The following is a 12849-nucleotide window of genomic DNA, read 5'->3' as shown; positions in this document are numbered from 1 at the left end:
CTTCAACAATTGTTTACAGACAGATTATTTCACTTATAATTCACTGTATCACAATTCCAGTGGGTCAGAAGTTTACATACACTGAGTTGACTGTGTCTTTTAACAGCTTGGAAAATTCCAGAAAATGATGTCATGGCTTTAGAAGCCTCTGATAGGCTAATTGACATCATTTGAGTCAATTGGAGGTGTATCTTTGGATGTATTTCAAGGCCTACCTTCAAACTCAGAACCTCGTTGCTTGACATCATGGGAAAATCAAAAGAAATCAGCCAAGACCTCAGAAAAAAGTTGTAGACCTCTACAAGTCTGGTTCATCCTTGGGAGCAATTTCCAAACGCATGAAGGTACCACGTTCATCTGTACAAACAATAGTACGCAAGTGTAAACACCATGTGACCACGCAGCCGTCATACCGCTCAGGAAGGAAACACGTTCTGTCTCCTGGAGAGGAACGTACTTTGGTGCGAAAAGTGCAAATCAATCCAAGAACAACAGCAAAGGACCCTGTGAAGATGTTGGAGGAAACAGGTACAAAAGTATCTATATCCACAGTAAAACGTGTCCTATATCGACATAACCTGAAAGACCGCTCAGCAAGGAAGAAGCCACTGCTCCAAAACCGTCATAAAAAAAGCCAGACTACGGTTTGCAACTGCACATGGAGACAAAGATCATACTTTTCGGAGAAATGTACTCTGGTCTGATGAAACAAAAATAGAACTGTTTGGCAATAATGACCATCATTATTTTTGGAGGAAAAAAGGGGGAGGCTTGCAAGCCGAAGAACACCATCCCAACAGCACAAACATTATTTTGTGGGGGTGCTTTGCTGCAGGAGGGGCTCGTGCACTTCACAAAATACATGGAGTCATGAGGAAGGAAGATGATGTGGATATTTTGAAGCATCATCTCAAGACATCAGTCAGGAAGTTAAAGCTTGGTCGCAAATGGGTCTTCCAAATGGACAATGACCCCAAGCATACTTCCAAAGCTGTGGCAAAATGGCTTAAGGACAACAAAGGCAAGTGGAGTGGCCATCACAAAGCCCTGACCTCAATCCTATAGAAAATATGTGGGCAGAACTGAAAAGGCATGTGTGAGCAAGGAGGCCTACAAACCTGACTCCGTTACACCAGCACTGTCAGGAGGAATGGGCCAAAATTCACCCAACATATTGTGGGAAGCTTGTGGAAGGCTACCCGAAATGTTTGACTCAAGTTAAACAATTTAAAAGGCAATGCTACCAAATACTAATTGAGTGTATGTTAAACTTCTGACCCACTGGGAATGTGATGAAAGAAATAAAAGCTGAAATAAAACATTCTCTCTACCATTATTCTGACATTTCACATTCTTAAAATAAAGTGGTGATCCTAACTGACCTAAGACAGGGAATTTCAACTAGGATGAAATGTCAGGAATTGTGAAAAACTGAGCTTAAATGTATTTGGCTAAGGTGTATGTCAACTTCTGACTTCAACTGTACAAATAGTAAAGCAGAACAAAGAAGAACACAAGGAAGTAAGTGAGCTATAGAAAGGGTCAGTTCCAGGGTCAGTGCCAATACCATATTTACAATGTGCAAGAATACTGGAGTGGTAGGGGAAGACAAGTATAGGGCTAAGGTGTGATTAGTCATCAGGATACTGTACATGATAAACAGAGCAGCATACAGTATATGATGATTGGATGGGTGTGTGTGTGTGTGTGTGTGTGTGTGTGTGTGTGTGTGTGTGTGTGTGTGTGTGTGTGTGTGTGTGTGTGTGTGTGTGTGTGTGTGCGTGTGTGTGTGTGCGTGCGTGCGTAGAGTCCGTATGAATGTGCTACAGTGCCTTCTGAAACTATTCACACCCCTTGACTTTTTCCACATTTTGTTACGTTACAGCCTCATTCCAAAATAGATTAAATACAAAAAAAGACTCTGAAATCTCCATGCAATATCCCATCATGAAAAAGTAAAAATAGGTTTTTGAAATGTTTGCAAATCTAAATAAAATAATGTATTTACAGAAGTATTCAGACCCTTTGCTATGAGAGTCGAAACTGAGCTCAAGTGCATCCTGCTTCCATTGATCATCCTTCAGACGTTTCTACAACTTCATTGGAGTCCACCTGGTGTAAATTCAATTGATTGGATATTATTTGGAAAGGCACACGCCTGTCTATTTAAAGTCCCACAGTTGGCAGTGCATGTCAGAGCAAAAACCAAGCCATGAAGGAATTTTCCGTAAATCTTTGAGACAGGATTGTGTTGAGGCACAGATCTGTGGAATGGTACCAAAACATTGCTGCCACTACCATGTTTCACCGTAGGGAAGGTGCCAGGATTCCTTCAGACGTGACGCCATGTTTCCTCCAGACATCAGACTAGAGAATCTGAGAGTCTTTAGGTGCCTTTTTGGCAAACTCCAAGCGGGTTGTTACATGTATTCAGGCAACCACACCTGCAAAGCCTGTTACACACCTTCCTAAGGTAAGTCTGAATACAAACTACTGAGAAGTGCAAAGGAAAGGCATGTGTAAGAAATGCGTAATTTCCTCAATCGGAATCGGGCCCTTAGAGACTTATCCAAGAAGACTCATAGCTGCCAAAGGTGTTTCTAACGTATATTGACTCGGGGAGTTGAATATGTATCAAATCAAGGTATAGTATTGTTTTTTTAATTATTTATTTTTTGGGGGTGATTTTTCTTCCACTTTTGTATTTTGTGTAGACCAATGACAACAAAGAAATCCCGATTGCATTAATTTCAATCCCACTTTGTACTGCAACAAAATTTGAGAGGGTTGAATACTTATCAAATCAAATCAAATGTATTTATATAGCCCTTCTAACATCAGCTGATATATCCAAGTGCTGTACAGAAACCCAGCCTAAAACCCCAAACAGCTTTTTCAAAAATTTTAGAGAGGAATGGAAGATTCAATATAGGCCGATAGTATTTTATATTTTCTGGGTCAACGTTTGGCTTTTTCAAGAGAGGCTTTATTACTGCCACTTTTAGTGAGTTTGGTACATCCGGTAGATAGGGAGCCGTTTATTATGTTCAACATAGGAGGGCCAAGCACAGGAAGCAGCTCTTTCAGTAGTTTAGTTGGAATAGGGTCCAGTATGCAGCTTGAAGGTTTAGAGGCCATGATTATTTTCATCATTGTGTCAAGAGATATAGTACTAAAACAATTGAGTATCTCCCTTGATCCTAGGTCCTGGCAGAGTTGTGCAGACTCTGAGCTTTGGAGGAATATGCTAATTTCAAGAGGAGTCCGTAATTTGCTTTCTAATGATCATGATCTTTTCCTCAAAGAAGTTAATGAATTTATTACTGCTGAAGTGAAAGCCATCCTCTCTTGGGGAATCCTCCTTTTCGGTTAGCTTTGCGACAGTATCAAAAATACATTTCGGATTGTTTTTATTTTCTTAAATTAAATTGGAAAAATAGGATGATCGAGCAGTAGTGAGGACTCTTCGATACTGCACGGTACTGTCTTTCCAAGCTAGTCGGAAGACTTCCAGTTTGGTGTGGCGCCATTTCCGTTCCAATTTAATGGAAGCTTTCTTCAGAGCTCAGGTATTTTCTGTATACCAGGGAGCTAGTTCTTATGACAAATGTTTTAGGGGTGCAACTGCATCTAGGGTATTGCGCAAGGTTAAATTGAGTTTCTCAGTTAGGTGGTTAACTGATTTTTGTCCTCTGACGTCCTTGGGTAGGCAGAGGGAGTCTGGAAGGGCATCAAGGAATCTTTGGGTTGTCTGAGAATTTATAGCACGACTTTTGATGCTCCTTGGTTGGGGTCTGAGCAGATTATTTGTTGCGATTGCAAACGTTAAAAAAATGGTGGTCCGATAGTCCAGGGTTATGAGAAAAAACATTAAGATCCACAACATTTATTCTATGGGACAAAACTCGGTCCAGAGTATGACTGAGACATGTTGGAGAAAACCCACTGAGTTGATGATGGCTCCAAAAGCCTTTTGGAGTGGGTGTGTGGACATTTCCATGTGAATATTAAAGTCACCAAAAATGTGAATATTATTTCCTATGACTACAAGGCCCGATAGGAATTCAGGGAACTCAGTGAGGAACGCTGTATATGACACACACTGTAGTAGAATAAACAACATGGAGGCCCAACAAAATCTTGGTTATCTCGCCCAAAACACTGCATGTGTGATAAAATGGTAACTTTGCCCCAAGTCTAACCCCTCAGAGACTAAGCCCTGTCTTAGCCGTTCAGGTTCTTCTAAATGGAATTGTTTTAAGAAGGTCATACCAAGGATTATTTTGCTATTTGATTTTGAAATGTAAGACCCTTTGAAGTATAAAAAAAAAATCAACAAATAGGCTAATAGCCTTACTGCTATTAGCCCATACAAACACATTGAATAACATATTCTCTACATGGAACAAAATATATTCCAAAAATATATCAAAAGGAAGTCTGGGGAAGGGTACCAAAAATTTCTGCAGCATTTAAGGTCCCCAAGAACAGTGGCCACCATCATTCTTATATAGAAGAAGTTAAGAACCACCAAGTATCTTCCTAGAGCTGGCCACCCGGCCAACTGAGCAATCGGGGGAGAAGGGCCTTGGTCAGGAGGTGACAAAGAACCTGATGGTCACTCTGACAGAGCTCCAGAGTTTCTCTGTGGAGATGGGAGAACCTTCCAGAAGGACAACCATCTCTGCAGCACTCCACCAATCAGGCCAGACAGAAGCCACTCCTCAGTAAAAGGCACGTCACGTCTGTAAGCGTCACCTCTGGAGGAAACCTGACACCATCCCTATGGTGAAGCATGGTGGTGGCAGCATCATGCTGTGGGGATGTTTTTCAGCGTCAGGGACTGGGAGACAATTCAGTACCGAGGGAAAGATGAACGGAGGAAAGTACAGAGAAATCCTTGATGAAAACCTGCTCCAGAGCACTCAGGACCACAGACTTGGGTGAAGGTTCAACATCCTAAGCAAACAGCCAAGACAACGCATGAGTGGCTTCGGGACAAGTCTCTGAATGTCCTTGAGTGGCCCAGCCAAAGCCTGGACTTGAGCCCGATCGAACATCTCTGGAGAGACCTGAAAATGGCTGTGCAGCAACGCTCCCCATCCAACCTGACAGAGCTTGAAAGGATCTGCAGAGAAGAATGGGAGAAACTCCACAAATACAGGTGTGCCAAGATTGTAGCGTCATCCCAAGAAGACTCAAGACTGTAACCGCTGCCAAGGGTGTTTCAACAAATTGCTGAGTAAAGGGTCTGAATACTTGTGTAAATGTCATATTTCAGTTTTTATTTTTTATGAATTAGAAAACTTTTCTAAAAAACAAATTTTTGCTTTGTCATTATGGGGTATTGTCTTTAGATTGATGAGGGGGAAAAAAACAACTTGATCCATTTTAGTATAAGCCTGAAACATAACAGAAATGTGGAAAGTCAAGGGGTCTGAATACTGTCCAAAAGCACTGTACATGTCCATGGTGCAATCAAATTTAGAACCCCCCTCCCCATTATAAACTCCCTAGTAATGCCTAAGGATTTAGTAAGACTTTACACATGACTTTACTGACAAAATGAACTGGTGCAACACAACTGCAGTGTAGGATGGGAACCTACCGTGTTATATCATAAACACAGGGTAGCCTAGTGGTTAGAGCTTTGGACTAGTAACCGAAAGGTTGCAAGTTTAAATCCCCGAGCTGACAAGGTACAAATCTGTCGTTCTGACCCTGAACAGGCAGTTAACCCACTGTTCCTAGGCCGTCGTTGAAAATAAGAATTTGTTCTTAACTGACTTGCCTGGTAAAAAAATATCATAAACTACTACCCAACCGATAAGCTTCGTCCTCCATCAGAACTTGTTTTGATGTTTCTTGCAGACGAAAACAGCCAAAGCAAGTGATGCTCTATGAGCTGTGAGAACACATCTCCCTCACTCATCAGACAGCCTATATAACCTTTTGCAGGGTGAGAAGTTTATTTTTCCTTTTCCTCTTCCAAATCACCAATCCCATGCTGGGTGGACTGTTGTTATCGCGATAATCGTCCAAGCAAGGGCAGATTGGGAAGTCCAGGAGGACACGTGTTTTTAACGCCTCTCAATGGCTTCCCGTTGTGATGAAACAAGGTCGGGTCCTTTTAGGGCAAGTTATAGGAACAAACATTCGAATAATGGAACTGTTTGATCATTTTCTAGTGAGAAGGTCAACCGTACGGCGCGACACATCAGATTCTGGGTAGAGTAAACATGGGGAATGTGTATGCCTCTTCTTCTCCTTTTCTCATCTCCCTCACACAGACCAGATCTCAAGACTCTTTGCCTCAGATGAAGGGTTGAGAAACAAATCTGAAAAATGTGTGCGTGCATGTGTGTTCCTGTTTGCGTGCATGTGCTCTTCCTGTTGCACCTCCAGATGACTAATCCACCTGAGGTGTGTGTGAGCGATGAATCTCTCTGGGCATAAACACAAAGCACTCAGCATGACAAAGCCATGCTTCAAGTCACACTCTGTTACCCTATCTGTCTCTCTCACTCCCCCTGGTTCTGCCATAAATAAACTCAGCAAAAAAAGGAAACGCCCTCTCACTGTCAACTGCGTTTATTTTCAGCAAACTTCACATGTGTAAATATTTGTATGAACATCATAAGATTCAACAACTGAGACATAAACGGAACAAGTTCCACAGACATGTGACTAACAGAAATGAAATAATGTGTCCCTGAACAAACGGGGGGTCAAAATCAAAAGTAACCGTCAGTATCTGGTGTGGCCACCAGCTGCATTAAGTACTGCAGTGCGTCTCCTCCTCATGGGCTGCACAATATTTGCTGTGAGATGTTACCCCACTCTTACACCAAGACACCTGCAAGTTCCCGGACATTTCTGGGGGGAATGGCCCTAGCCCTCACCCTCCGATCCAACAGATCCCAGACGTGCTCAATGGGATTGAGATCCGGGCTCTTTGCTGGCCATGGCATAACACTGACATTCCTGTCTTGCAGGAAATCACGCACAGAACGAGTAGTATGGCTGGTGGCATTGTCATGCTGGAGGGTCATGTCAGGATTAGCCTGCAGGAAGGGTACCACATGAGAGAGGAGGACGTGTCTTCCCTGTAATGCACAGCATTGAGATTGCCTGCAATGACAACAAGCTCAGTCCAATGATGCTGTGACACACTGCCCCAGACCATGACGGACCCTTCACCTCCAAATCGATCCCGCTCCAGAGTACAGGCCTCGGTTTAACGCTCATTCCTTCGACGATAAACGCGACTCCGACCATCACCCCTGGGGAGACAAAACCGTGACTCTTCAGCGAAGAGCACTTTTTGCCAGTCCTGTCTTGTCCAGCGACGGTGGGTTTGTGCCCATAGGCGACGTTGTTGCCGGTGATGTCTGGTGAGGACCTGCCTTACAACAGGCCTACAAGCCCTCAGTCCAGCCTCTCTCAGCCTATCACGGACAGTCTGGGATTGTGCGTTCCTGGTGTAACTCAGGCAGTTGTTGTTGCCATCCTGTACCTGTCCCACAGGTGAGATGTTCAGATGTACCGATCTTGTGCAGGTGTTGTTACACGTGGTCTGCCACTGCGAGGACGATCAGTCCCTCCTGTCTCCCTGTAGCGCTGTCTTAGGTATCAGTAGAAAGGCCTCTTTAGTGTCCTAAGTTTTCATAACTGTGACCTTAATTGCCTACCGTATGTAAGCTGTTAGTGTTTTAACAACCGTTCCACAGGTGCATGTTCATGAACTGTTTATGGTTCATTGAACAAGCATTGGGAACAGTGTTTAAACCCTTTACAATGAATATCTGTGAAGTTATTTGGATTTGTAAGAATTATCTTTGAAAGACAGGGCACTGAAAAGGGGACATTTTTTTTTGAGTTTATATATCTCGTGAAATTTAAGCAAATGTTCACAAAATTATATAATTCGTTAACCTGCTTGAAAGATTTTTTTGTCTTGGCTGTTTTCAATGTCGGCCAGGTTCTGATTTAGTTGTGGTTCATTTGGTCTCTAAAAGAAAGTGGAGACTCACTTTGTTAGAATAGAGAGTGGAGAGAACATTTGGGAGATGTGTTAGCTTTTTTTTGCACAAAGTACATTGAAGAACACAGGTGGAATTTCCTTTCTCATCTCGTGCTATTCCCTGATTTCCTTCTTCACATTGTTATTCACTGACACCCTCTCCTTCTCTTACTTAATCTCTCATTTTCCCCCTTCCTCTCTCCCTCGTCTCTTCCCCCGCTATCCTTCTCTTCCTCTCTCTCCTTGGCACGAACCTAAAGTCCATTCTCTCCCTTATTATTCTTACTTGGCATGGCCGGACTGTCTGGTGCCAGTGCTTGACCCCGTCTGTCCAGTCACAGGCAGTAATCATTTCATAAGCACCATTTAATCAAAACATAACCATATTTCAGATTCTATTTTCGCCCCGGTTATTTCCTCTAACAAATATGTCCTGAGAGGCAATCTAAACCCAAGTGTTTATACCGTGTGTGTTTATGTGTGTGCGAATGTGTGTGTGCATGTTTGCGTGCGTGCGTGCGTGTGTGTGTGTGTGTGTGTGTGTGTGTGTGCATACTGCTTTATTACAGCAATCAGTTTGAAACTAGTTTGTAATGGGTCCACACTTGGCAGGGGACACATCTCACATTCATGGCAAAGTCATACAGAGACCATCCTCTTCTTGCAAACAAGTTGAGCCCAATTACTTCCGTGTGCTCCTCTCTTCTCTAATCAACACGATAGTCGGTAGTCAGAAGCACTCTATGCAAACAGAGTGTGGACAGTATCCTCATTATAAGGTGACTATGTAAGATGATTAAAACTTTCATCAGAGTTGTGTACAAGGTTATTATTGTAAGCTAAAAATTAAACGAAAACAAAAGTGATTTAGTAAAATAATTAACAAACCCATTATCTTTGACTCCAAAACAAACTAAAATCAAATAAAAATCATTATGAATTATTTTTAGCTAAACCGAATGGGGTTTTCAAGCATTTGGGGCGTTTTCAAGCAACTGAATTTTGCGGGTTAATGTTGCCAGGAGATGGCGATGTTTCAAAAAAGCCTGTGCATCACTACCACTTGCTAAAATGTAAAAAAGAAAAACGTCCAGGAGACTAACTTAATTCTTCTTACACAAGAAGCATTGGATTGATGTAAAAATGGGTGAGAGAGAGATTCGTTCCACCATATATATATTTTTGCACCAGCCTCAGCGCTATTCCTTTCAAATCCAAGTCCCATTAAGATTAATCCCAAATGCGCAAAGAGTCTGGTGGACCAACATGTCAAATTTTGCCTTTATTAGCCAATATAGAAAGACCGGGAGAAACTCCCAGCGCATTGGCTTAATTAGCTTAATCTACCAACTACTTTCCCCCCTAACCCTCCCCGTTATGCTAGCAGACTACAAGCACAGAGCCACACCTCTTAGTTGTGTGATTTGATGACGACAAATACTTCACTCAAGGTCAATCCCATAGAGTCCTCTGGTCAGCCCCACTAAGGCTAACTTTGAATCGTTGATGCACTGTGAGCAATCGCCCGAGGACGAGGTTACTATAAGATTGTCTTTATCATTTCAACATAACCTAACCTTAGCTCTCAAGAACCCAAGGGCAGACAGCCATAGGGCTCTCATTTGAACAATTGACCACAACGGGGGGCCATCCTGTACAACTGTACAGACGCCGTGCCCACAAGTTGATAATCACTGCGTTCAATACGGAAACCTCAGAAACTCTACTTTCATATCACCCTCCTTTACATACACAAAAGGTGTGTAAAGTCATTTTGGATGACAATCAAGTTGGTGTAGAAGATTTCCAAAACCGCATCGCAATCAGGGGTCAATTGTTTCTAGATAGAGCATTCACACTTGAACAAATCACTTCAGCTGACTGAAACTAAACTGAATTCAAAACCAAATCAAAAAAACTAATTGAAATAAAAAACAAATATAAAAACACAAAACTGTAAAAACTTTGGTTGTGTACATTCTTAAACCCCCTACATTAATAATGATGTCAATCGTCATAGAAAACCCAAACACTTAATCGAGCGACCAATTCAGACAAGCAGACATGACTATTTATTTTGGATCGCTGAGATTTTTGAAATGCAAAAGAAGAACCAGACATTATATTTATTTCCATACTAGAACAACATTTGCTGAAGAGTAGTCACTTCTTTATTTTTTTACATGCATTTTCTTTTTCTCTTTCTTTATTTTTAACGACTACCAAAATACAATGTTTATTTGCACCCTGTCATTTGAGGGTTTTGCAGCTCAATCTTGTGTTTATTTCAGTTTTGTCCGTCTCAGAAATGCACAGATAGTTTTAAACGTCAATGTTTTCATCAGTCAGTGGCTTAATCCTCTTTAATATAACAATAACAACTTAATCCCTTCAATTGTCCTCTAGCTGTACACAATTAGCCGGTAATTGAAGTATTTTAAAAGTATCCTATTGGTTGTCTGTGTGTCCCGTTGCCCTCTTTCTTGGCGTGTGATAGGTCGATGTCACATCCATGTGTGGAGTGTTGCAATTCTTGTCTCCTATTGGTTGACCTTGCGTTCGTTGCTCTCTTTTGATAAGTCCAGACCCGGTGAGGAGCTCGACAGACATATCCGACATCCCATAATCATCATAAACGCTCTACGGAAGGATCTATTGAAGAACCCATACAAGAATGGGTTAAGCGACGAGTTAACGTACCCCAGCCACAAGAAAAACTCCCACACCTCCACCGCTGTGCTGTAGTCGATGAAAGGATCCACGATGTTGACAGTGAAGAAGGGAAGCCAGAAGAGGAGAAAGACCCCCATGATGATCCCCAGGGTCTTAGCCGCCTTCCTCTCCCTCCTCATGGCATTGCGGTGCCTCTGCTTCTTGCTGGAGTCCTTGCCCACCCCAGCCGAAAACTGGCTCTCCATGGCGCTGATCTGCATGGCCTGCCGCTTGGCCGCCTTGTAGATCTTCCAGTAGGCTGCTAGCATGATGCCCATGGGCAGGTAGAAGGCCACCAGGGAGGCCATGACGGCGTAGACGCGGTTGACCAGGAAGACGCAGGCGTCCTCGGGCGGCATGGGCACCATGTCCACCCCAGCCTTGTGGAGGCCCAGCATGATGGGGCCGAAGGAGATGAGCAACGGGACGGCCCAACAGACCACGATCAGGAAGGCTACTCGGCCCTGGGACATTTTCAGGTGGTAGACCAAGGGGTTACACACGGCGTAGTAGCGGTCGAAGGCGATGCAGCTGAGGTGGAAGATGGATGCGGTGCACAGCATGACGTCCAGGCTGGAGTGGACCCGGCAGAAGAGGGCGCCGAAGAGCCAGCAGCCCTCCACGGTGCGCACCATGCTGTAGGGCATGACCACCAACCCCACCAGGCAGTCGGCCACCGCCAAGGACATGACGAACGAATTGGTGGGCGACTGCAGCTGCTTGTAGTACGCGATGGCCAGGACCACCAGGAAGTTACCCACCACCGTGCACACCATGCCCGCTGTAAAGAAGGCATACAGGATCACCCGGGATGCCTGGTGCCTTGACGACGTAGCGCAGAAGTCCTCCAGGTCACCTTGGAGAGAAGAAAGGTTGGCATCACCATCCAGATCCTCTGGCCATCCCAAACTGGTATTATCCATGGCTTGGTCTTGTTCTGTCAAAAACACACAACATCCATGATGTTAATAAACGTTTTGGCATGATTTAGCAGTAGGTTGAGACATTTCCAAAACAGGAAATACACCCCCTGTGAGGAATCGGTGTACTCAAACAATTTACCAATACAAACAAACCACCCAGAATTCTGCTGGTTCTGCTTAATCCATCCCTCTCCAAGGCACTTCATTGTTAGTTAAACCTCAAACTGTGTGTTTTAGCCTGACACGTAGCTAAATCAGTGTTTGATGAGATCACGCAGCCAGGAACCTTGGCGGAAGAAGCTAATAGTTCTGGTGCCGGTTTCGGGTTCTTATCTAGACTGCGATCTCCCTGGTGGGCTAACTGAGGAAAACCAGATGCTCTCTCGAGTTTATCTACAAGCCTCACCAGCGCAAAGGAAATCACAAATGAACGATGTTGGCAAAACTTATCAGAAACAATCAAACAGCGAGACACCTCCCAGTAAACATGCCCACAATATTCTAACGTGCCCCCGCCTCTAGCTGGGCTTGGTGTAGGCTGGCCTGTGTTGGGCTGGTGAGGGATTGCCTTAGGCTAGCTCGTGCTGGGCTAGCCTAAGGGCTGGTGTGAGCTTGGTGTGGGGTTGGTGTGTGCTAGCCCGTGCTCACCTCGCCCAAAGAATACACACATGGGGCCAATGGGGTCATGTTTGCTGGGATGATGCCTGTGTGGGGTTCGGAGGTGGCTATTTTGGAAGACTGTCAAGCACAATGCAAAAGAGGGCACTTTGTTTGACCTTCCCTGGGCTCCCTTTCCCCAGTGGAACATTCAAGAATATTCCACTGTGGATACAGCTGTCATCAGTTCTGTTGGAGTGGAACTATCCAGCAGGAAACATAATCACACGGTGACAGATAGACAGGCGTACCATTTCACACCTTTCCACTGAACCCTTTGGGGACCTATTTAACCGTGGCACAAAGCAGTCTACTCCTTTCTCTCCTAAACGTAACTGATATTTGCAGGGTGTTCTGGGGATTTCCTATCTGGCAGGTTGGTAGAGTAGCTTGTTCGTGGTCGAGTATGGTGTCCATATTTCGGATAGATATCTGTCCACCACCTGTCCTAATATGTTCACTATATTCCTGAGAAGGGCTGATTGAAAGCAGGGATGGCACCGCTTCGCTGTTGCAGTGATAATGTCTGATCTG

General features: G+C 43.9%; 1 protein-coding gene across 1 annotated transcript; it reads right to left on the bottom strand.

Annotated features, from left to right (window-relative positions):
- Positions 1 to 10563: 10563 nt before the first annotated feature.
- Positions 10564 to 11696, bottom strand: LOC115146751 (5-hydroxytryptamine receptor 4-like). The gene is given in 2 exon segments (XM_029688803.2): positions 10564 to 11681; positions 11684 to 11696. Coding segments are annotated over 2 exon segments (1131 nt in total).
- Positions 11697 to 12849: the final 1153 nt, after the last annotated feature.

The sequence above is a fragment of the Oncorhynchus nerka genome, linkage group LG18 (genome assembly GCF_034236695.1).
Source record: "Oncorhynchus nerka isolate Pitt River linkage group LG18, Oner_Uvic_2.0, whole genome shotgun sequence".
Classification (NCBI taxonomy): Eukaryota; Metazoa; Chordata; class Actinopteri; order Salmoniformes; family Salmonidae; genus Oncorhynchus; species Oncorhynchus nerka.
The sequence above is the reverse complement of the archived record's forward strand: the minus strand, read 5'-3'. Positions and strand labels throughout refer to the sequence as shown.